Source organism: Lontra canadensis, unplaced genomic scaffold (assembly GCF_010015895.1).
Source record: "Lontra canadensis isolate GAN:19392208 unplaced genomic scaffold, GSC_riverotter_1.0 scaffold182, whole genome shotgun sequence".
Taxonomy (NCBI): Eukaryota; Metazoa; Chordata; class Mammalia; order Carnivora; family Mustelidae; genus Lontra; species Lontra canadensis.
The window spans coordinates 487,762-512,026 of NW_022631176.1; the positions used below are offsets into that span (position 1 = coordinate 487,762).

The 24,265-nt window shown below is 57.3% G+C and overlaps 1 protein-coding gene across 1 annotated transcript in view; it reads left to right on the forward strand.

Annotated features, from left to right (window-relative positions):
- GLT1D1 (glycosyltransferase 1 domain containing 1) overlaps window positions 1-22,603 on the forward strand; it is an 82,231-nt gene extending 59,628 nt beyond the window's left edge. The window contains 4 exon segments of the mRNA XM_032846873.1: window positions 1,538-1,581; window positions 2,633-2,753; window positions 14,303-14,401; window positions 22,422-22,603. Of these exon segments, the coding sequence (XP_032702764.1) occupies window positions 1,538-1,581; window positions 2,633-2,753; window positions 14,303-14,401; window positions 22,422-22,583 (426 nt within the window). The 3' untranslated portion in view covers window positions 22,584-22,603.
- Window positions 22,604-24,265: the final 1,662 nt, after the last annotated feature.

A 24,265-nucleotide genomic window follows, 5' to 3' on the forward strand; every position in this document is an offset into this window, starting at 1 on the left:
TCCTTCAGTCTTGCTTCCGAGGGTCACAAGCGTGTGCGTCCCTGTGCGAACACCGGGCACGAGGGGGGTCTTGCTTTCCCTGCTCAGTGCTGGGCGTGCAGGCGCGAGGCCGCGTCTCCGGGAGGTGGCGGGTGTGGCGCGGGGGCCGAGGTCTGCAGCTCTCACGCGCCTGCCTTCCACAGGGTGATCGACTTCTCCTGCGGGCGCCCCTGAGCCGTCACGGCGGCGCCTTGGGCAGTCCCAGGCACTGAACCACTGGGACTCATTCGAGCCTCCCACCCTCCTGAGGCCCTGGGACACCTGCCACTCTGCAGCCAAGGAAACTGAAGCCCAGAGAGGTCCCCGATGCAGGCACAGCCGGGAGCTCGTGAGCGGCCGGGGGGGACCTGAGCGCATGAGCCCCACACGGCCCGCGCCGCCTGTCCTGGCCCTCACGGGTCTACGGATGGGTCGCTTCAAACCCCGAGCCTCGCTGCAAGGGGCAGGAATCCCTGGTGTCCCAGAGCCCCCGACACCTGCCTTCAACCTCCGTGTTCGTTCACCACGTCAGCCAGCAGGGCTGCAGGGACGAGCGCAGGCCCTGTGCCAAAGGACACGGTGCTTCCGGGTGTGCAACAGGAGGAAATCCAGGCTCGAGGATGTGAGCTTGTGACTAACTGAAGTTTTACTTGCCTTTTTCTTTTCCTTTTTTACGAGATATAACTCGTGTGCCGTCAAGATCACGTTAAGGTCTGGAACCCAGTGGTTTTTAGTATGTTCACACGGTTTTGCAAACACCAGTCTAACTCGGGTACACTTGCAACCCCCCAGGAGAAACCCCAGACTTGTCAGAGCCACTCCCCAGCGTCTGCACCCCCAGTCCCTGGCAACCACTTTTCTGTCTCTCTTCTCTTGGGATTTGCTCATTCTGGGTGTTGTGTGGGCTCGGACTCACCTCGCGTGTGGTCTTCAGGGACCGGCCGCATGCACGGAACGCCGTGTTCTCTGGGGTCATCGTGCTGGGGACGTGTCAGCGTTTCATTCCTTCTCGTGATGGATTATATTCCCTAGTGTGGAAGGGAAGGTGTCTGTCCACGCATCAGCTGATGGACGTGGCCTTCGCTTTGAAGTTGTGCTTCTGGGAAGGTTCCCTGTCAAAAATAAAACTTTAATCTGTCAGATCTTTTGTCTTGGATATGCTAAGGATCCAACTCATTCTGCCTCAAAGGTTTTATGACAAAATCTGCCACTGCAATGAATGACGCAGACCCTTCCTTCCGCTGGACCGCCCTGTGGCTGGGCCTGCCTTCTGCTTCCAGACCTTGACCTTGCAGGGGGCGGGGCATTGTCCCCAGGCTCAGCAGACAGGAGGGCATGCGCTTTTCTCCACGCCCCTCCCCATACATACTATCATGTAGTATTGTAGCCGGGCGTTAGTGCCCCGATGCGCTGGGCTTCTTCCTCCCTGAGTTGAGTCTGGCTCTGCGGCAATGATAGGCCGTGCTTGTGAGACTTGGGCTCATGAAACGCTTTTCCTACAATCTCTGTCTCTTTTCAGGTCGACCCAGTGTTCACGAGAGAAGTGCAGGCCAGAGTAAAGAGGTAAGCGGAGGAGGCGAGCAGCACCCTGCAGGAGAGGAAGCCCAGCGGCCAGTCCCTCCCCCCATTCCTGTGCCGCCCAGATGCTGTTCCCGGCAGCTCCGGGTCACCTCCCCAGGGGTCCAGGCGCTCCTGCTTCCCCCACCTGACAGGAAGGATGCCTCACTGGGAGCCTGAGCAGCCCCCACGGGGGTGGAGATACCCGCACTCACTCGCGCAGGGAAATGCTTTGAAGTTCTAATTTCCACTGATCACTCTGGCAAAAACTAAAAGACCTAAAATATCAAGCACTTGGTGGAAACGAGGGTGCGTTTGCCAACCCGTTCCAGACAGTCCAGACACCGGCTTGAACACACTGCGGCTAATGCCTCACATAAGAAACCACCAGATGTGGTTGGCCCAGGACCACATCCTTAGGGTGACAGGTGGCCCCAGGGCCCCTCCAGTGCTCTCCCAGTGTTTAGTGGGGGTACAGGGAAGGGTAGGGACCAAAAGGGTCATCTCCCATTTGGGTCAGCCCCCTTTTAGATGGTTTCCCCACGGCCCCCCAGGACGGCCCCTCCATGCCACCGGCCATGGTCAGCACAGGGGACTGGGAAGTCCTGATCTCTCTCCGCAGATAAGCAGGCATCTTTAATCACTGGCCTGCAGATAAAACCACACACAGTTAATGTGAGTGTAGAGAGGGTGTTGCATGGACGCGCATCAGAGTTGCTGGATAAAAAAACCAAGAAAAAACCTCTGGGCGGTGGGCACCAGGACACTTGTTGTAGTCTCCATTGTGGCATTTCTGTTTCTGTTTCTTGTTTGTCTGCTACTGTACAAACATTTGAAACATTTGAAACAAGATTGTGTTACTAGAGTGTCCAGAACCTACGTTAGACCTGCGGTACCTAGGGGCATGAGTCACATTGGGGCAGGGAAGGACGGAGACCCCCCTCCCTACTGTGCCGTCCTAAGGCTGACTTCTCCGTGTGGAGAGTGGCTGTCCTCCCCCGGCCCCCTCCCCGCCGGACTCACAGAGGCAGAAAGCTGTCCCCTGCTGCTGTTTCAGGACGGCCGGGGTGCGGCTGCTCGGAGAGATGCCCCAGGAGGACCTGCATGCGGCCCTGAAGAACTGCTTCGCGGTGGTGAACAGCTCTGTGTCCGAGGGCATGTCCGCTGCCATCCTGGAGGTGAGGCCCCAGCGCGAGCCCCCAACATGGGGCCGGGAAGTGGCAGCCCCTCCGGGTCTCATTTGCGGAGGTGTCCTTGTCCATCAAGGTCTGCGCCACTCAGAGCCGTGGAAAACAGCCTTTCTTGGGAACCTCAAAAGTAGTTTTTGTTTATTTAACAGTCAGAGATCACAAGCAGGCAGAGAGGCAGGCAGAGAGAGAGGGGGAAGCAGGCTCCCCGCTGAGCAGAGAGCCTGATGCGGGGCTCGATCCCAGGACCCTGAGATCACGACCTGAGCCGAAGGCAGAGGCTTAACCCACTGAGCCACCCAGGCGCCCCTCAAAAGTAGTTAAAAAAAAATATTTCGTTTCTCTTTGCCATTTGTCCTTGCCACCTACAAAATAAAACAAGGTCACCTCTCTGACCTGCTAAGTATCCTTGATAGAGGGCACAGCAGCAGTCGGAAGAGGTGGGGCTAGGAAATGGGGTGAAGGTGTGTTTGGGCAAGAAGCCCCCTTCGTGATTTTCTTCTCCTCCTTCTCAGTGTGCTCTGTAATCCTGAAATTCAGGGGACAACAAGGGTGGGACTTGTGCATGTGGTGGGGGTGGGGGGACCATCATGGAGCAGGGGTGACGGGTGCACGGGGAGGGGCTGGGCAGGGGCGTGAAGGGAGAGCTGATCCCCTCATCTAGCATTCGGCACCGGAAAGGACTTTTTCCTTTGTCTTGTTTTGTTGCCACATCCTCGCGGGCTGGCTTCCCTCTCGAGAGCGAGCCCAGCACAGGGCGGCCTCCGTTTCCCCGTCCAGACCCGCGCTCCCTCCGGAGCTTCCGCAGCAGGTTCCGGCTCGCGCCGCAGCACGGGGCAGGCGCGCACAGCGCTGGCGCGGGGACCTGCCGGAGGGCGGGCGGCGCCGGCACTGGGCCTCCGGGGCTTCGGAGCGGGCTCCACGCGTCCTGTCTCAGCAGCTGAGCCCTGCCTGCCGGGAGCGACGCCGTCCTTCCGGCTCCTTGTCCCGTCCGTCCCCCTCCGGGGCCAGCTGCCTCCGCTGAACTTGCCGCCAGCAGGTACGGCTTCGGTCCGCGCAGCACCGCACTTCCCGAGGCGCCCAACAGGAGGCCTCCCTGCACCGAAGGACCGCGTCCCTCCCCGCCTAGTGTCTCCTCCCGGCGTCCTTTAAAAAAGCACAACGCAAAACCCAAAGCAGCCTCGGGGCCAGGGCGGAAGCGCCACATCCGGCCTCGCTGCCCAGCGCGCCGCGGACCGGAAGCCGCTGGTCTTCAGGCGGAGGCGGACGCGATCCCAGCCGGCCGGAGGCCCCCGGCCCGTCAGCCGCCCTCCGTCCCCGGAGCCGCGCCCTTCGCTCTTGCTGCAGCCTCAGGAAGGCACGTTCTCCCGCCGCGGCCTGAGCTGCTCCCTCGACTGGGAGTACGGGCTTTCTGGCTCAAGGTCCGAGGCAGTAGCGAAGCAGAACTCAGGGAGGGCTTCATCACTGGCACGTGGCGCCGCCACTGCCGGGCACTTGCTGGCAGATCTCATTTCCTTCAAAGGAAGGCAGCTGCTGGCAAATCCGTCTTAAATGTTGACGCTGTGCTCCTTTTGAAAACTCCAAAATAACCCTTGGGTTGAGGGTTCTGAATGAAGCTGATTTTAGGGGAGTGGTCCTGGTGCGTGTCATTAGGGCCCATTCAGATGACCGGAGCGGTTAATCACAGAACGAATGCGCGTCGCTTTGGAAGGAAGGGATGTTTCGACCTCCCAGAATTAGTGTTGTTTTCCCATGGAAGCATATAAAAATCTCATTTGCTAAAATACGTCTCTCATGGAGAGACTCAAGAATTCAAGCTCAAGCGGGAAGCGTGAGCCTTGGGGCAAACATTCCTACAGCGAACGTGTGGTGTCAAGTCTGGGCTTGTTACGGACTTGACTACCCCAGAGTGAAACGAAATAGGCCAGAAAAGTTTGCTCTTACCACAGGCCTCCTACTTGGGTTTCCTCCCCGCCCCAGAACACGCGCGCAGGCGCAGGCTGCCTCCTGGTCCATTTCCGCTGCCCCGGGAAGGAGACCATATTCTAAAGCCCAAGAGAAGCAAGGCAGTTCTTGGGCTCTTGGCTTCTGGACCGAGACCCGAGTGACGGCAGGCTCACTGGGGGGCTCTCCGAGGACAGCTGTGACTCCGCCCTTTCGGCCGTGGCTAGTTTCAAAGTGTGTCGGCTGTGTGGCCGTGCTGTGCCCTTCCCACTTAAGAAACGGAGGCGTCACATGAAAATGGTGTCACTGGCGTTTAGTTCGGGGTGGGGGGGAGGGGCCTGCAGGCAGCTGAAGTGTTTTTCAAGGCACAAGATGGTCTCTTGCATCCAAGCGTTGCTCCCCAGATGCCCTGGGCGTCCGCGCTGAGAAACGTTCTACCTTGAGCGACATAAGATCCGAGTGCAGTGCGGTGTGCTGTGGGGACTCTCAGACCCGCCTTGTCCGCATCTGACAGGCAGCTGCCACTGTACTGGACACGCGCTGGTCAAGGCTGGGAAGACACAAGCTAACCTCTCCACCAGAAAACCCGGAATCCGGGAAATCGGAATTCCTTCCCTAAGTACAGGCGACGGGGCCCGCACTTCCGGCGTTGGCGGAGGGAGCCCTAGCAGCTGCGTTTGGAGACGGATGTGTGTGTGGAGGGGAGGCAGCGCCTCTGGAATCTTCTGGAAGCTCTGCAGAAAATGGGGCACGAGCTACAACGGTTCTTCTTGAGGTGGAATTGGACGTTTCCATCCACTGAGGACAGGTGGAGAAGCTCCACCGGAAGAAATCAGGGTGTGCGGACTGAACCTGGCGCAGACACCTGTCACTCTTGGAACCCCGGAACCAGGTGCGGACTGCTGTCCCCCCGTGCCTCGTCTCTGTTCACCAGCAGAAAGCGTGTGCGGGGTGCACACGCCCAACTCCCCACACCGTGGAACACCAGACACCGCTGCCAGCCGGGTCTTGTCGGGACAAGCTTCACGCCCTCGTCCTGCCCTGGCACCTCGCCTTTATTCCAGGCAGCTTGTTTTTAAGGAGGTGACGTCACACCTTGAGACAGTGACGTAAGACTCAATCATCAGATGCCCGAGTGCCGTGTCTTGCAGCATGAGAATAGCCTTCCCACCCACTTCCTTCTGAAGGCGTGTCCTTTCCTGGCCACAGTTTGGTTCTCAGGAGAGGACTTCACAGTTCCTTGTCTGTGACTACATGACATCAAGTCTCTTTTCGGGAGCGTCTGCCCACCCCCACTCCTTGGGGATGCAGAGCCTAGAAACGGTCATCGCACTAACACGCCTGTGAGTTCTTTCCTTCCACCGAGGTGCACCGGGTGTGCTGGGTCTGGGCTGAGTCCTGGAGACACAGCAGTGAGCAGGACCCAGAGAAGTCCTGGTTCCTGGGGAATTTCTGCCCATTTGGGCTGAAAGAGGGAACTGGAAACCAGAAGTGAGAAAATCCATAAATGAATGAAATAAGCTCTGGGCAAGAAACAAAGGGGGGGGACCTGCGACAGGGTGGGAGACGAGGCTCTGGTCAGCCGCTGGGGAGGCAGTGCTGGTCAGTGGGGAGTGTAGGCACAGAGCTGTGTCCCTGCAAGAGCCAAGGGTCTGGGTCCCACCCTCAGGACCTCTCCTGGACATGGGGTCTGCGTTAAGATGGGTCATTAGGTTGGACCCCGAGCCACTGTGCCAGGTATGCCGGTAAGAAGAGGGGATTTGGACAGACAGGTGCGCAGAGACAACGGGAGAAGATGGCATCTCCTAACCGAGGGAGCCCTGGGCCAGATCCCTCCCCGCGCCCTCAGAAGCAATGGCCCTGAACCTTCTCTCGGACTCCCGGCCTCCAGAACCATGACCTTCCTCAGTTTAAGCCACCACAGCTGCAGTGCAGTTTCCTGAGCACACTCCTGCAGCCAGAGCGTGGCCCTTGAACCTGGCCCTGAACGAGGAGAAAAGCCACCCCCACCAGGATCTGTGGGAAGAGAACCTGCTAGAGGGAACGGCGGGAGCACTACGGAGCCGTCAGAACCAAACACATCCCCGCCCCAAGCCTGGCGCTCTGCCTGGCGGTAAGCCACCCCCTTCTAGGAGCAACGTGGCTTCCGCAGAAAACACTACCAACCCCGCTGCGGTGGCCATCCTGTGGGAGACACTCGCCACATGGACAATGTGCGTCAGCAACCCCACCTGTCCCCGACAAGGAATATCTCTAACAAGAGCTATCCCTGGACAGTCAAGACAAGGCACTAAAGAAGGAAAAAGCCACAGAATTGATCACCAGACAGAAAACAAAGACATTTTGGAGATAAAGAAAAACTCCTTACTTTATGTTCTATGACATCACCGCACTTACATGTCACACCGTAATGCTTCAGCACCGTAGCAATGAGCAGTTGGCAATGAAGTATCCACTCACTGGGCAACGAGATTTACCGAAAAACAATGTCTGTGGGCCTGCCTTTATAGATCCTTATTTCGGGCTTTTGTCCCTGACCGTAGAACACACTCTGAAGAAATTCAGAGCTCTTCCGCACTTTCTCAAATCCTTCAAGAATACAGCAGTTTTACGGAGCTGTAACTCACAAAATGAGCATCCATCCGCTCACTCACTCACTCGAAGCACCAGGTTCATGCAAAGTGTGCGATTCAGGAGTGTCTAGCCTGTCCCCAACCTGGGAGCCATCAGCATTAACAATTTCAGGAAATTTTCATCAACCCAGAAAGAACTCCTGGACACATCCTCAGGCACTCGCTGTTTCTCCCCAACGCCCACCCCCCGCCAGGCCAAGTCCACCCTGAGACAACCGCCAGTCTGTGTCGCTCCAGGTCTGTGTCCTCCAGACATTTCCTCTACAGGGAAGCTGAGGACATGGGGGCTTAGGGACCTGCTTCTGTCACCAACTTAATGTTTTCGTGCTGCGGGACGCGTCTGGACCTCGTTCCTTTGTATCTGTGAGACATGCCGTGGTGCAGACGCACTGCACTTAGGATCTCTCGCCGGTTCATGCACAGCTGGGCTGGGTCCACTTCCTGCCCGTAATGAGGAACGCTGCTGGGAACAGCTGTGGGCACGTGTTTGGCCACATGGTTCCATTTCTCTTGGGTCCGCCTCCAGGAGCAGACTTGCTGGGTCCGTGGGAGCTCTGTGTTTAACTGTTGGAGGAGGAGCCACACCGGCTCATCGCCCGCCAGTAGGGCGCGGGGAGGCTTGAGTTTCCCCGCAACCCCCAGCTGCTACTGTCTTCCGGGTGCCAGCCGTCCTGGGGTGTGCGACGTCATAGCGCATTGCGAAATTCACTTACAGTTCTCTAAAGATGGTGTTGAGCATCTTTTCAGGTGTTTCTTGCCCTATTTATATCGTCCTTGAAGAAATACCTTCTCAGATTGCCCATTTTTTAAATTGGGTTGTCTTTCTCATTATCAAGTTGTAAGAGCTCTTTCTATATTGTAGGTATAAGTCCCTGACCAGATAGATGCTTTACAAACCAATGCTTTAAAACCCAGTCTGTGGGTTCCATCTTTTCATTTTCTTAATGGTTTTCATTGAAGTTCCAAAGTCTAAGATGTTTTATTAAGGTCAGTGTATCTATTTTCATTGTTGTTGCTGTTGCTTGTGTTTTTGGTGTCATATCTAAGAAAGCTTGCCTGACCAAGCTCTCAAATATTTACTCCTGTATTTTCTTCAGGGGTTTTATGGATTTAGCTCTTACATTGGACTGACGGTTCATTTTGAGTTAATTTGTATGGTCCAAGAAAAGTGTTCAAATTTATTTTTATGCTTGTGTATGCTGCATTTTTATTTATTTTTTAAATTATGTTAAAATTGTATTCCAAATTTTAATATAATTTAAATTTATTTTCTTTCTAGCTTCCTAGTTTCTAAGTGCACCTGTTTTTTATGTGGGATTTTGAGGTTTGAAATGCAACCTAGAGCTCCAGGCAGTGGAGTTCAACTCCGTGAATCTTACTGATTCAGGCAGAGAAACCATCAGCAACCTCGATCTTACTTTCTGTGGTGACTATGCCCAGAAATGAGTCTAAGTTCTTCAGTACCGTCGGTTAATCCTCCCCACAACCCTTAATGAAGATTTTATTCTCATCCTTATTTCACATCAGAGAAAATGGGCAAACATGCGAGAGATTGTGACACTGGCTCAAGACCGGACAGCTAGTCCAGCAGATCCTTGCCCACCATGGGGATGAGAGGCCCTGGATCCCACGCAGTAGCTCCCGACTGATCCCTTGTAGATCCCTTGTAGCTCCCGACTCCCCCAAAACGTAACTACTGATAGCCTCCTGCTGCCCAGAAGCCTTACCAATAACATAAACAGTCAGGAAACACATATTTTGTATGTTGTATGTATATATACTGTATTCTTACCATAAAGAAGCCAGAGAAAGAAAAATGTTATTAAGAAAATCTTAACAAAGAAAAATACATTTACAGTCTTATAGCATATTTATTTAAAAGAAAAAATCTCTGTGAAAGTTAAACTCAAAATGGATGAAAGACCTCAACGTGAGGCAGGAATCCATCAGAATCCTAGAGGAGAACACAGGCAGTAACTTCTTCGACATTGGCCACAGCAATTTCTTTCCAGATACGTCTCCCAAGGCAAGAGAAACAAAAGCGAAAATGAACTTTTGGGACTTCATCAAGATCAAAAGCTTCTGCACACCAAAGGAAACAACAAAACAAAGAGGCAACCCACGGAACGGGAGAACATATTCACAAATGACACTACAGACAAAGGGCTGATCTCCAAGATCTACAAAGATCTCCACAAACTCAACACCCAAAAAGCAGATAATCATGTCAAAAAATGGTCAGAAGACATGAACAGACACTTCTCCAGAGAAGACATACAAAGGGGTATCAGACACATGAAAAAATGTTCATCATCCTTAGCCATCAGGGAGATTCAAATCAAAACCACACTGAGATACCACCTTATACCAGTTAGAATGGCCAAAATCAACAAGACAGTAAATAACGTGTGTTGGAGAGGATGTGGAGAAAGGGGAGCCGTCTTACACTGTTGGTGGGAATGCAAGTTGGTGCAGCCACTCTGGAAAACAGTGCGACAGTTCCTCAAAAAATTAAAAATAGAGCTTCCCTATGACCCTGCAATTGCACTACTGGGTATTTAGCCCAAAGATACAGATGTAGTGAAAAGAAGGGGCAACTGCACCCCAATGTTTATAGCAGCAATGGCCACAGTCGCCACACTGTGGAAAGAACCGAGATGCCCTTCAACTGACGAATGGATAAGGAAGATGTGGTCCATATACACTATGGATTATGCCTCCATCAGAAAGGATGAAACCCCAACTTTTTTATCAACATGGACGGGACTGGAGGAGATTATGCTGAGTGAAATAAGTCAAGCAGAGAGAGTCAATTATCACATGGTATCACTTACTTGTGGAGCATAAGGAATAACACAGAGGACATGGGGAGATGGAGAGGAGAAGTGAGGTGGCGGAAATCAGACGAACCAGGAGAGACTATGGACTCTGAGAAACTGAGGGTTTTACCAGGGTGGGAGGGTATGGGTGAGCCTGGTGGTAGGTATTACGGAGCGCACGTGTTATATGGAGCACTGGGTGTCGTACATAAACAGTGAATGTTGGACACTACATCAAAAACTACTAATGTACTGTATGGTGACTAACGTAACACAATTTAAAAAAATCCACGTGTAAGTGGACTCAGAATTCAAATCCCTGTTCTTCGAGTGTCAGCTGTGCGTAAAAGAACGAGCATTCAGACCCAGGCAGAAGAGCTTCAGAGCATGTACTTTGAGAAAATTATTATCATTTTGATTTTTAAATGTTTAAAACCCAGAGAACTGACAGTACAGGGAGTAGCCACATAACCCCTCACCTACACTCACCTCTGTGCCCCATCGCCCCCACCGCCCCCCCACACACACACACATTCATAGGATACGTCCAGTTTAAGTCCTGCCACCTGGAGGCTTCCCCTTCCTCTGTTCCACATTTATGTCCCCTTTTCCCACAGCCACACCCCAGTTTCCAAATATGTGGTCAGAAAACATACTTTGCATGATTTAGATCTTCCTGAGTGTTGCTCGTATTTCTTTGCGATCAGCATATGACACGTCCTGGGGAGGAATGTGTCTTCTGCAGCCATTGGGGTGTCCGGTAAATGTCAGGTTAAGTGGGTTAGTGCGGTTCCAAGCTTCCGGCTGACAGTTGTCTGTCCTGTCGTTCTATCAGTTATTGGGGGGGGGCGGGGTTCAAGATATCTAATTATTATGATTAAATTGCCTATTTCTCCTCTCAATTCTGTCAGTTTTTGGTTCAGGTGTACCGGGCTCTGTCCTCAGGCATGTGCACACATTATAACTTTTTAGGTGTTCCTGATGTGTGGATCCTTTTCTCGTTAAGATGCCCCTCTTTGTCTCCAGGAACAGGTCTTGTCCCCCAGGCCATTTGGTCATGTTAATGCCACCAGGGAAGCTCTGTGGTTTCTGTTCACAGGTACATTTATTTTCTCATCCTTTTACTTTCCAACTTTGGTGTCTTTGAATCCAACGTGTTTCTCTTGTAGGCGGTGAACACGGCTAAGTCTTGCTGTTGTCGCCCAGCCGGACGACTTCGGTCTTCTGAGTGTGTTCTAGTGCATGCGACTGGATGTGGGAACTGCCGTGGTCCGTTTCCGCAATTTCTTCGTGCGCTGCTGCGTTGTTTGCTACTGTCTTCTTCAGGGTTTTCACGGAGGTTGAGACGTGAGGTCGGCCTGTGGCTTCTCTTCCCGGGCCGTCTGTCCTGTGCTTTGATGTGGCTGGGGGACTCCTCTCGTACACTTATTTGGGACGTTTCTTTCTTCTTCGGTGACCTGGAACCACTCCTGCAGCCCGGGGACGAAGCGGTTCGAGGACTTCGCAGAATTCCCCTGGGACACCGTCTGAGACGGTCCTTTCGTTGCACATAGTTTCCGCGATAAGTTTTCTGTTTATTCCTGGAAATTGCGCTGTTTCAGCTCTTCTGCTGCTGCCGCGGTCGACTGGGGAGAAGCGTTCTTCCCGGCACTGCCCGCTCCAGCCGGGTGTGCGGTTCACGCGGGACGATTGCTGGAGGCGCCCGTCTATGATCCCGGAATTCCGCGGTGTCCCAGTGGTCCGCGCCCCCTGCCGCTGCCTGCTCTGGCTTTCTCCTTGCTTGTGATGAGAGCCGCTGGCGGCTTCGTTATTTCACTGATTTTTTTTCTTCCAGAGAAGAGCCATTGGGTTTATCAGCTGCGTTGCTCTTGCTGTCCACGTCAGTGACTGCGTTTGTGTGACACTGTCCTCCCCCTTTGGCCAGATTTGCTGTTTCCTTCTCATGGCCTTTTGCTTCAAGCGAGGTTCCCCCACTGGGCAATACCAACTCACTGTCCCCATCTGCCAGCTGCTCCCGTCAGCCCAGCCTCCTGTGTCCTGCCGTTTGCAGGCTGAGAACAAACTTCTGTCCAGTGAGTGACAACGAAGGGACAGTTCTCAGTGGGGCACAGCCTTCCAAGTAGGATGGGCACTCGGCGAGCACTGGTCCAGTGGATACACCAGTGAGTGTACGTGACAGGAGGGGTGATGACAAGATTCTTTTTTGCCCGAGACGGGGATTTAAACTCTGTTCTCTCTCGGGGGCGGCTCGTCCTGTGCTGCTTTTGTCATCGGTTCCGTAAATCTGCATTTGTCCATCTCTCCATCTCCATCGTACACGGCCCCTCTCGATTCTGTGTCTGCCACAGATGTTTCACAAATACTAATACTTACCTCAAATCGGGATAAATGTACCCTTTGAGTATGAAAATGCTGCAGGGGCCACCTGGAGCAGGAGCCGCGTGACGTATCAGTCACCCTCTTTCTGAGCTCTGACCTGACGGTTGACGCTGGGTGACAGGATGGTCTCAAAGGTCTCGCCCATGTGAGGAGGAGGCAGTGACTTGACAAACGTCTAGAAATGAAATCACAGTGTGTTGCGCTAGTTTAATGAGCCGGCGACCTGCACTATGACAAGTGCAGAGACAAGCGTGTGACTCAGCATCACTCACTGTGATTATGATACGACCTCGTAACTGATGTCGCGGATGTGCTAGTCGGCTTACGCCACAAACCACACAGTGGTACCTGCAGAATGACAGCGGACTCTTTCACGTGCTGTAGAGAGGACAGTTTAGTCCCTTATTCAACTGGGAACCAGGGAGAAATCCAGAGCCTCGTCTGCAGGCTTGCTACCTCAGCGGTTCCTGGGCTGCACTGCAGAGTGGCGGGAGGAACTTTCAGGAAGGCCTGATTGTGGGGCAGAGCAGGGTGGGCTGCAATGGGCTGAGGGTCAGGGTTCCTCTTCACTCCAGGTGACAGCGCTGCAGTCTGAGGGTGACATGCACTGTGTGGGCCCAGAGCAAAGACAGTGAGAGCAAGATCTTCACTGAGACAAAGGCCTCTTGATCCCCGGCCCTGTGCTGTCTCCCAGGCCACCAGACGGGCCTGCGGCGTGTCAGAACCCCGGGCCCACCCAGGAGTCGAAAGCCCTTGGGACTGTGGTGCTGGGATGAGGCCATTCCCGTTACCGCTCTCCTGTGCCGCGCGGTGCCTCCTTCCCGAGTGTTGTGACCATCGAAGACCCTAGACGGGACACTGCAAAAGGACGGCGGAAACCTGGCTTGGAGACCAGCTGCACTTGGGTAACTTTACGTTTCTGAAGATCAAACATCACCCCTTTGTGACCAAATGTTTATGACATGAAAAGAGATGCCACAGACACAGAGCGTCTAAAACATACTTTTGTGGAGTAAAAGCCACATTATCGGTTTGCTCTTGACACCAAACCCATCCTGCCATGGATGCCAAGTTGCAAAGGGATGTCCCTCTCACGTGCTGGAGGGCTCCTGAGGGAGCGGGGGTGAGTGGGCCCAGGTCTAAGCAGCCCCAGGAGGCTCAATGTCGGAGGCTCCCCAGAACCATAGGAGGAGAACCGGAGACGCTGTCCGGCCGGGGAGATGAGGCAGACTCTGCCCACTGAGCTCTCAGGCACCTTCCAAGGCCTCGATGCTAGTCGGTGCGGAGCGGCGGACGCTGCGTGCCGATCCCAGACCTTGGGGGTGGAGAGCCTGCTCAGTGCACAGTCGGGATGACAAATCGTGTTCCTTCTTACTCTGGTCTGCGTGCCAGAGAGATGTGCCAGGCCTCCGGCACCGTTCCCACAGCCTGTGCTGGGGGCACATGACTCACTGGGAGAGTAATGAGGATAATTAAGGTTGTGCTCTCCAGACTGTCACTGCACAAGTGTCAAGCAAACACGGGGCCCGGGGGGGGCTTCTTCGTGACACCGTGGTAATTATGCCAAAGTCTTGCGGAATAGAGCCTCCCAGAACCTGCAACAGTAAGTTATCACAGCGCGGGACGTGCTGTGCCAGCGGAACATTTCGATCGGGTAACGTGCCGGAGGCCTGGCGGGCGCAGACGCTATCCCCCCACGCGGGCTCGTCCGCCGGGGACAGTCTTAATCACGGCTGCCCACCCGTTTTCTCTCTCCCGCCCTCAGGCCATGGACCTGCAAGTGCCGGTGCTGGCCCGCAACATCCCTGGGAACGCGGCGGTGGTGAAGCACGAGGTCACAGGCCTGCTGTTTTCGGACCCTCAGGTAAGGAAGCGTTTGTCCGGGACGGGTTTCGTCGGCATTTCCCGCGGACAGTCTGGGGTTCCCATCTTTCCGCCAGTGCCCGGTGCCCCCTCCCCATGGCGGGAGCCCTGCATGCAGCGTGTGTCCTCTGTGGCCCCGGGGGCAACCGTGATTCAGAAAATCCCAGAACGGAGACCTGAACACAGGACCTGCTCCTGTTCCTGATCCTGCCTCTGACGAGCGGCGCGGCCGTGAGCCCATCAGGCCCCTGATGCTTGGATTTCTGGGCTCCGGGCGGGTGCTCTTCAGGCAGAATCGTGGATTTCTAGAACACCTACCGGTTTTCAGCAAGATGGCCGTGTGTCTGATCGTTGTAATGCCTCAAAACAGCGCACACAATGAGCCGGCACTTTATTTGAAGATAACACATGGGACAGTGCAGCCGGGAGTGGACACGGCCGGGGCATGGCGGGGGGGGGGACCCCAGGAAGTGTGTGAAGGGGTCTGGAGTGCGCCCATGGGTGTCTGCCCACAGTTGGGCCCAGGACGTGTGGCCTGGCCTGGGTCTCCAAGCTGTTTTCTCTGGGACAAGCAGAGCTCGTGATCCCTGCTGCCCCCTGGGGGGTGCTGGGCACAGGCGGAGGGAAACACGGGGCTGAGCGTGTTCCCGGCGCGGCCAGAGCTCCGGCCGGCTGTCCCCACCGGAGAGGCACGGCCTCAGTCACACCCGGTGTCCGCGGCAGGAGGTAATGCCTTAGGCCTGAGTTTTGTCCTTTGAGTCTTTTAAACTTAGGTTCTGCCTGCCGGCGTCTTCATGAGAGCCCACGTTCTATTCAGGAGCGTGGGGATTTACACTTAAAAATTAGTCACCTCAAATACTAAAAATTCAGTTTTCAGATCTCCTCTGGCAGATGCTTAATCCGAGACAGTTTTCCCTCTCCCTTGCCACAACCATGCCCCCCCTCTTCCCTGCGGCCTGGGGCGCTGCCCCCCAACCCCGGCCCGGGGGAGGCCCATGCAGCAGCCAAGGAGCCCGGGGCTCCCGCCCGACGGTCCAGCCAAAGGCATCCCGGCTGCTAACGCCTTCCCTTTCGGCGGCAGCGCCTGCGGCCCGAGCGGTGTCCGGACAGGGAGAGCTGAGGGCAGTGACCTGTCGCTTCTCCAGACCACGGCTCGCTTCTGCCCCACTCCGGAGCTCTGGCCGTCAACACCAGCCAAGCTTGTGGGTCAGGTAGTTGTGCCTCCCCCCGGCAAGGTCATTTTACTGTCCTCTCCCCCGTCGGGTCGTTTCGGAGCTCTAACTTTGGCAGGGAGTCCGAGCACGAGGACAGCACGGTGCTTCCGGCAGGGACTCCCTCTGACACTTGCCACCGAGCATCCCCTCCCCCCCAACAGGGTCATGTCCCCCGGCTCACAGACACGGCGCCACAGCACACAAAGTCAAGGACTTGTTTTGATTCTACAATGTTAACATTGGTGTGACAAAGGATTTTAAAAAAAGAAAGGACACTTCAGGTCTCACGTCGGGGGAGGCCGCGGGCTGTGTTAACACACTTTGAAAAACCCGCTAGACGGGGCCGTCACACACGGCTTTGTCTTCTTTACGGCGGCCACCAGACTCGACCAAGCGCAGGGAGGGAGCCTGCTTCCGAAACAAGACGCATTTCAAATAAGCCGGCAACCGTGGGGGGAGTCCGCGCAGCCCCGGGCTCAGCGGCACGCACCGCCGGCCGGCTGCGGAGTGTGAAAGGGTTATTTCCAATCCGCATCCAAATACGGATCAGAAGCGGCATTTAACCTGGTAAGGGGGGACTTGCGTGCGGACGGCGGCTGCTCAAGGGGACGCGCGCGTGTCGGCTGGGGACGCAGCCGCCGTCCGAGCTGCATCTGGACTCGCTCGGCAGGCATGCTCTGTCCCTGATGGACGTGCCAGAGACGACCAGGCGGCGGGGGGGTGTCACCGATCGCTCACACATATCAGACCCCCCCACCCGCCCTTCGAAACAGCAAGCAAACCGCACACGGGCTTTGCTCGAGCGACATCAGTGGGGTCAAAGGGCAGCCCTCGTGCTCATTAATTTTGTGAGTGTCTGTGTGGAACTAAACCAGCAGCCACGAGGGAAACCTGACCTCTCCTCCAGGAGCACAGCCTGTGATCTGCGGCGGTCCCCGCCTGAGCCCTCGCTCCCCATCTCCCCTCCCCGTGCCTGTGGCACTCTGCGGCCCCGTCTCCACACCCAGTGACACCCTCTGCACCATGGCCGCGGTCAGGGGACAGGCTGGCGCCCATGTGCGGCGTCCTGAGCACCCACGCCTTCTGGCCGTCAGGGTCAGGTGCACAGCCCAGCAGCTGTGTGTGCGGGCGCCGTCTCCTCAGGGACCCCAGTGGCTTCCGCATCTGGCTGCGGAACGTGAAAATGAGGGTCAATCCCATCAATGCCTCGGGGAGCCCCGACAGCAGGAGCGAGGTTTTGAGGGAAGAAGTGTGTGGGAAGTAAATGTGGCTGTGGGGGGTGGGGGATGGGGGCGGGGGGAGAACAGAGAAGAAGCAGGTTTGAACCAGGCTCCCACAAGGCCAGGTGGCTCGTGCTCTCACGTCGGGCCTGCAGGGCAGACCACACGCCCCGGCTGAGCAAGGGGCCCAGACAGTGCCCACCGCCAGCCACCCTGGGCCCACAGGCCCGAGTCACGCCCTTGCCGTGTCTGAAGACAGGCTGCAATTCCCAAATTGTAACTGGATTTTACCCATTTGTGAGTGTTGACAATTCCGTCGGCTGTTAGCTTAAACGCCCGTGGGCTTAGCCAACCATCCAGGGGAGACCTGCTGGGCAGCTAGCCGTTAGACATCTGCTAGATGAGGGCTGATCCCTCTGTGAGCAAGTGAGGGATAGGACGGTCACCCGCAGCGGCGACATTCCCAGTGAGGTCATGTCCCAGGAGGCACATTCCTAGCTCCGGAGCAGGCCTTGCCCTCCAGACACAAGAGAAGGTTAGGGGTCCTCAGGTGTCTCGGGAGTGGAGGGACTCACCAGGCAGAAAGAAGAGTCTGGGCTTCGAGTGCCAGGACAAGAGTGGTGGGTTCTGTCCGTCTCTGCGCGACGAGGCAGGGAGTCAGGTCCCGCCACATAGCAGGTGAGTTAGAGAACTTTCCCTGAGGCGCTGCCACGTGGTGGGCACTGAGTGAGGTCCTGGAGGCAGAAGCTGGGGGCAAGGGTGCAGGCCGCGGGGGGTTATGGTCCAGGCAGGGTGGTCCTGAGATAGGGCCGCACAGCCTCTTCCCGCCCTCAGCACCGTGGGCCGCACCCCGGGTCGGACGCGGTAGGGATCGACTCCCGGGGCTCTCTTGGTTCTGCCCTGCGAGGGTGAGGCTGGCCTCGAAGGACGGGGTGCCCTGCAGGGAAGGGTCCTGGCGGCGGCAGAGCCCCGTGCCCAGAAGCTGGGGTGCTGGCAAGCCGCAGGGGAGCTGGAGGGGTGTGGCGCGCGGGGAATGGCGGAAACAGACAAGAACCGCGGGGCTGGCTCGCAGCAGTGCGGCGGGCACAGAGCGGACACGGCCCCATGGTCTCCGTCTCCGGGCAGTGGGCTCTGATTCTTTTACTGTCCACACGGTTTTTACAGAAAAATCGACAACATAAAAATTAAAAAGAAGCATTCATCATTAGCCACTTGGAGACAGCCTCCTATTTTTGCAGGACACACGCACGCGGGACGCGTCCCCGTCCCCATCTGGACTCGCCCCTCCGTGGCCACTTGGCCTCACGGGCTGTGGTGAGCGGCCCGTGTCCGCGGCTGCCGCGCTCAGCCGCGGCTGTGGGTGGTGAACCCGTCCCCGCTCCTGTTCCCACGGATGCAGACACCGTGTGCCCTTCTCCGGGGACACCGCACGCCGGCTGCCGAAGGTGCTTCTTGGAGCAGGGACGACACGCGGACCCCGACAGCTGGGCTGCTCACATTCAGGGGCTCCTGCTCGTCAGGGCCGTTCCCGGGGCCGGCGTCCAAGAGAACCGTGGCCGTGAGCTGTGGCCACGTGAAGGCAGGGCTGGCGGCTGAGGTCTGAGAGAGGGAGGCCGCGCTGGCTACGAACAGGGCAGTGTGTGGACATTCGTGTGGACCAGGACGGCGGCCACCAGCCCAGAGTGAACATCCGCTGCTCCCCTGAGGGTCTCTGGGCCGAGGTGGCCGAGCCCAGCCTCAGCGGGACAAAGAATCAGGAGCCTTTGCAGGGGCTGGAGGCGGCCTTCACCCCCTGGTCGGCCTCCCACAGCCCACTCCCCTGGAGGACCTCTGCCCAGGAGCCTCACGTCCATCCCGGGCACCCGAGGCACAGCCAGGATGACTTCATGGCAGATTCACCGCCACAGGTCTTGAGGGCCCTGCTCTCTCTCTCTGACCCGGCTGTGGTCACTGTTGCCCCCTGGAACCTTCTCCAGGCCAGCGCTCCCCTCATGGCGTTCCCTCTCCTTCTGGTCTTCGCTTGCCAAGACCGGAGGAGGGGGACACAGGTCCAGGGCCAAACGGTCTGAGTGCAGTCCCGTCTTGGATGCTGACCGCTTACCGTGTGCCCCTGGGCACGGTCCCCGAACCCCTCTCGGCTCCTGTTCCCCCTGAGGAGTCCTGGGGACAGCCCAGAGTCCCAGGCCCTTTCTGCCTTTCCAAAATCCAAAAAGTACCCGAAAAGCAATTTGATTTTTTGGGGATTTGATGCCAAAACTCAGTTGGCAGCAAAGTCCTCTCTGAGCTGATGCGAAGTTACTTGTGCCTTTGTTTGTCCTGCCTCACGTGACTGCTGGTATGTTCTGACTTGCAAACTGTGGTGTGCTGCATTGCGTACGGGGCGCCGCCAGAGCCACCGTGGGGCATACGGTAACAAGAGCGGGCCTGAGCCCCATCATTGCGGCCCCCAGTCCTGGGTTCCGAACGGGAAGCACGCGACGGATGCTGGCTGCCGCTGTGGATTTGAGGCCCCTCCCAACCCCACTGGTGGCTCCGGGCCCGACGCCAGCTGTCCTCAACAGAGTAGAGCACGGGAGCAGGCTCGCGCTCACCAAAGAGGCTCTGTCCTTGACTCAGGAGTACAAGAGGATTAACGTTCCCATCACATGGGTCAGAGCCGTGGTCTGCCCTGTCCCCAGCAGCCCCGGGCAGGGGTTGGGACGCGCGCCCAGGCGTCCAGGGTGCTGCTCCTGGGCCTTCCCGGGTTCAGAGGCCTGGTCTACCGTGTGACTGGTTGGGCGCAAGCCGGGTGCTGTTTGCAAAACGGCCTGAGCTTTAGGGCGGTTGAACTCAGCATCCTCGCCCGAAGCTCCGTTTCTGTGCAGTCGATTTTAGCGCCTCTGGGAAGGAGCGCATGGGGCTCCCAGAAGGGGGCCGGGATGGGCGCTTCTCTGAACCATGTCCGGGGTGCGGTCCGCAGGGCTCTGCGCTTCCCACGAGAGCCCCCTGCCCCGTGGCGTCGGGGAGACGGCGTGATGACAAGGATCCCTACAAGAGTCTGAACATCAGATCTGTCCAACGGACCCCGCTTCTCATTCCCTGGACCCTGGCGGTGGCTCCGCGAGAGAAGGCCGGTGATTTAGGATGATTTAGGGGAAAGGTTTCAGCAGCAGTGACTTAGGGGAAAGGTAACTAAGCGTGTGTTAGGGCCTGGGCCTAGGGGCAAGGCAGGCCCCATCTGCCAGGGGAGCTGGGGACTCAGGGACTCAGCAGTAGTGACCTACTCATAATGTTTTTAATGTTTTTTAATGTCAGAGATGTGTAGCCCGAGCCAGGCCTGCACATCTGTGCATGGGGTTCCCACACTTGGCTCCATGGACATCCCCTCGGATGCCTTACAACTCCCTCTCCTGAGTGATTTCCAAGTTCAGGTGCCGTAGGAGCCCTTGACAAGCACCCCTCCCCTCCAGAAAGTATTTGGCACTCGGCTGACCACTTTTTTGGCAAGTTCTACAGCCAGAAGTTCAGAATCCCAGGTGAACGGACATGCACGCTTCTTTCCTGGGGGCTCTGCTGGAGATCCTCCTGCCTCGTGGGCCGGGCGGGTCCTGGCGGGTGTCCCTGTCCCCACGCTCTCACCCTCAGCGGGCAGCCCAGGCCTCAGAACAGGAGTGGGAGCGGAGAAGCCACGGAGCTGTGCTTGGAGGTCAGACCCGTCACCTCCGACGTGGTCTGTGTGTCGAGCACAGGTTCACGAGCCGGGGAAGCAGACCGCAGCCGGCATATGGGGACAGAGGACATGCGGTCTGTCTCGGCAAGCACACAGCTGTCTGTCCCCTCGCATGTCTCCAAGTGCATGTGCTGCGTCGGCAGGCACACAGGAGCCGGCTCAGCCCGGACGAGAGCAGTCCTCGACTCACGGGGCAGGTTTCCCTCTGCTTGTCCCGATGCTCTGCTTCGCTCTTGTCCTCCGGCCACTCACACGGGGCTCCCTGCCCGCCAGCCGGGCTGCATCATCTCCCCGGCCCCAGGGGCTCTCGCTCTATGTGAGTCCGTGTTTCTGTCGGGTCTTCCGCGTGGAGAGGAAGCCGTACACTTGCTCATGTCCTACCCACAGAAGCTCCGTGGTTCAGGCTCGGCTATAAAACAGCCACACGTTCCGTCTGGACATTCTAACAGCCAGTCTGCACGTCAGATAAATCCAAGACCGGACGGTGTCGTCCAGCAACAGACCAGGTGTAAGCCTGGCGAGGGACTTCTGTAAGAACGCGGTTGTTCGACTGGGAGATGGGAATAAGTATGTTACGTTTTTATCATAAAAGAACTAAAGAGTGGAAACATAACGCATAAGAATATGAACTCCACTCTATCGTAAATATTGCTACTTACATCGTTAGCTATGAAGAGCGTTCGACGTGGTAATTCTGAGAGCATGTGGGCGTTCCTTTCACACCGCAGAGCACTGGATGTTAATCCCAGGCCCGGCTGTCTTGCTGGAGTTTGCCTGGGCTTCCAGGAGCCTTGGGGACAGGGGAGGCAAAGTCTGTGCCAGGCCAGGCCCAGGCCCTCTGCACCGACGCGGTCTGTCCTGCCGACACACCATGGAGCAGGTGCTGCTGCTGTCCCTTAGTTACAGACGAGGAGACAGAGGCACAGGAGGTTAAGAAATGTCCCCAAGGTCACCCGCCTGAAGGTAGAGAGTGAGGTCACATGCAGACCTCCGGGCTCACGAACTCTGCTCTTGACTTCGTGCAACATATACTCAGTACTCCAGAACAATCAAAATAACCCTAATTCTGATTACGGAGGGCTGTGACCCCAGAAGCTGGGCCTCAGGACCGTCCCGGCGCTGGTGGCGGCATCTGTGGCATCTGTCGATCGTGCCTGTCAGCAGACGCGCGGCCTGAAGCTACGCGACGGAAGGGAACGCCAGAAAATTGGGGACTGTCGAGTCCCGTCTCCCTCTTTCTCCTGGGGGAGCCTGAGGAACGGCCGGGCTGACCCGTCAGGGGCCCCGACCCTGAGGAGATGGTCCCTGTGGGGCTCAGCTAACTCGCCGGCCCAGAGCCACAGCTCCCTTGCGTCTTGCAGAAGGATCCGAGCCAGCCCAGACTCTGAAGCCGGGCACTCTTGGCCGAGGCAGAGCATCTGAAGACACGCTCCGTGCCCGGGAACGGGGAGCCCCAGCACGGTGGGGAGCAAGCAGCACAGGGGCAGCAGCGTGAGATGTGGGGCTCGGAGCCTGGAGTCGGACCCGGGGGACGCTGAGGGGAGAACGCGGATTTAAGGGTCCCTGTGAAAGAAAGAAAGAGCATCTTTGGGGAACGCAGGGGAGAGAGACGGGGAGGTAGAGCTGACGGTTCCGAGCTCCCCCCGCGGACAGCCATCCTGACACGCGTGTGTGCATGCATGCGCGTGGGGGGTTCGTGTGGTTTCTCGCTCAGCCCGTGTCTGCGTGCGCTCTCCTGCCCCCTCGGGGCCTCTTTCCCGGAGCCGGGCGGCGCCGAGGGAGAGGCTGGGAGCTAACACGGGCACAGGCGTTTAGACCCCCCTGCAAATCCCCCTCTGCCCATTATTGACACCCGTCTTTCCTCCCCCTCCTTTGCAGGAGTTTGCTCAGCTGGCGAAGAGACTGGTTCGTGATCCCGCGCTAGAAAAAAAAATTGTGGCCAACGGAAGGGAGTATGTGAGGAGGTATCACTCGTGGCAGGCGGAAAGAGACACCTACCAGCACCTCGTCCGGACCCTGGAGGGGGGCGTCGGGGAGTAAGGGCGCCCGCCCGCGGCTGCACCTGCCCAGCCCTGGGTGCATACCAGAGACGGAGTCCCGGGCCAGCGGCTCCGGTCCGGTCCACGTCAAGCCAGTTCCATGGAACCATCAAGAAACAATGCCAGTTATAAGACAGAACCTCATCCAAAACCTGCCTGGGCTTCCAGGGACCATCACGGCCGTGTCTAGCACATCGGGTCCCTGGCAGTAGAGGGCCCGGCAGGGGGAGGCAGGGAGAGAGGGCGTCAGCCACTATGGGACTCAGGGCCAAGCACCGCCACACAGACCCCCGCCCCCGCCTTCTGACGCCCTGTAGCCACTGTGCAAAGCCGGCAGCCCAATCCGAGTGTGCACAGAATAAAGCGTGTCGCCCTCCGCCCCGGACGCAGCCGCCGTGCGTTCCTGCTGGGAGCCACGTCCGCGAGAAACCACCCGCCACCCCCGTCCTGTCCCAGCCCCGGACCCAGGTGCTGACGCTCGAGCCTCTCCCGAAGGGGGGTTTGTGCGCAGTCCTCATGTCCACACCGGTGCGGACGTGAAGCCGTGCGTGTCCGCAAGCGCCGTGGCCGCTCCGGTCCCGGATTCACTGAGCCTCGTGTTCACACACTGTGTATCGGTTTCAGTTCGCCGGATGAACGCAGGTTTGAGTGATCCAGGAGGAAATCTCCAGAGAGAACCGAGACACCAGAACCCCTGAATATGGGGCGGGGGGGGTAGTGCACACATAGGGGCGCTGTGTTATGCGGCAAAGAGGCGCGGCTTCCCCTTGGCCCAGCTGCACGCGGGTCCGCGCCCCGCCCCGCCGTCCCGAGGGGGCGGAATGCCCAGGCCTGCCGGGTGGGCGGCTTCGCCCGGATGCTCAGCTCCGCGGAGCAGAGCGCGGGGGCTGGGGTGGCAGCCGGTGCTCTGGGGCTGAACCCGCCAGCCTGCCACTGACCCACAGCTCTCGCCGGTGTCCGGAGGGTTGCCGTCTTCCTCTCGCTTTCCAGTGAACAGAGTGTGCTCTTCCTCCCACCCTGGCTCCTTTTCCCTTGCGTCTCTCCACGCCCATCCTACTTCCCCGCCCTGACCCGCTGTCCTCTTGGACTGTCAGGGGGCCACGTGGGGATGACACACGAGAGGCCTCCCTACCCAAAGTCCTGGTGCCCAGAGCGCGTTCCTGCCCGGTCAGTCAGATCTCAGGGCTGGAGGCACTCCGGCCTGGAGCCTTCCAGCGACCCGCCATGCTGCTAAGACCGACACCAGGACAGCTACTGCCGTAAAGGGTCCATCTGAAGAGGGACCAGAATTCCGCAGGAAACAGACACTGGAGAAGAGGCTGCACGATCGCTTTGTATGGAAAAGTGAATCCAGAATGGGGAAGATGGGTTAAATTCACCTGATGTCTAACATGACTGATTTATGCCAGCAGAACTGAAACTCTTAAGTGCAGAGCCAAGAAATAGTTCCCACCAACACGTAAACGACAAGCGAGACCACGCCCAGGACTTGGCCAGGCTCCCCAGAGCTTCTCCTCCTGGTCTGCAGTGTCTGTCCCATGGTCCTGGGATACTATCTTGCCCTCGCCAGCTACCTGGTTCCAAGCCACCAGGGACCCTCACTGTGGTTCAGGTCACTCCCTGGCACCTGTCCATCACTTTCAGGAGACCCCTCATTCCCACAAGACGTGCAACTTTATTCTC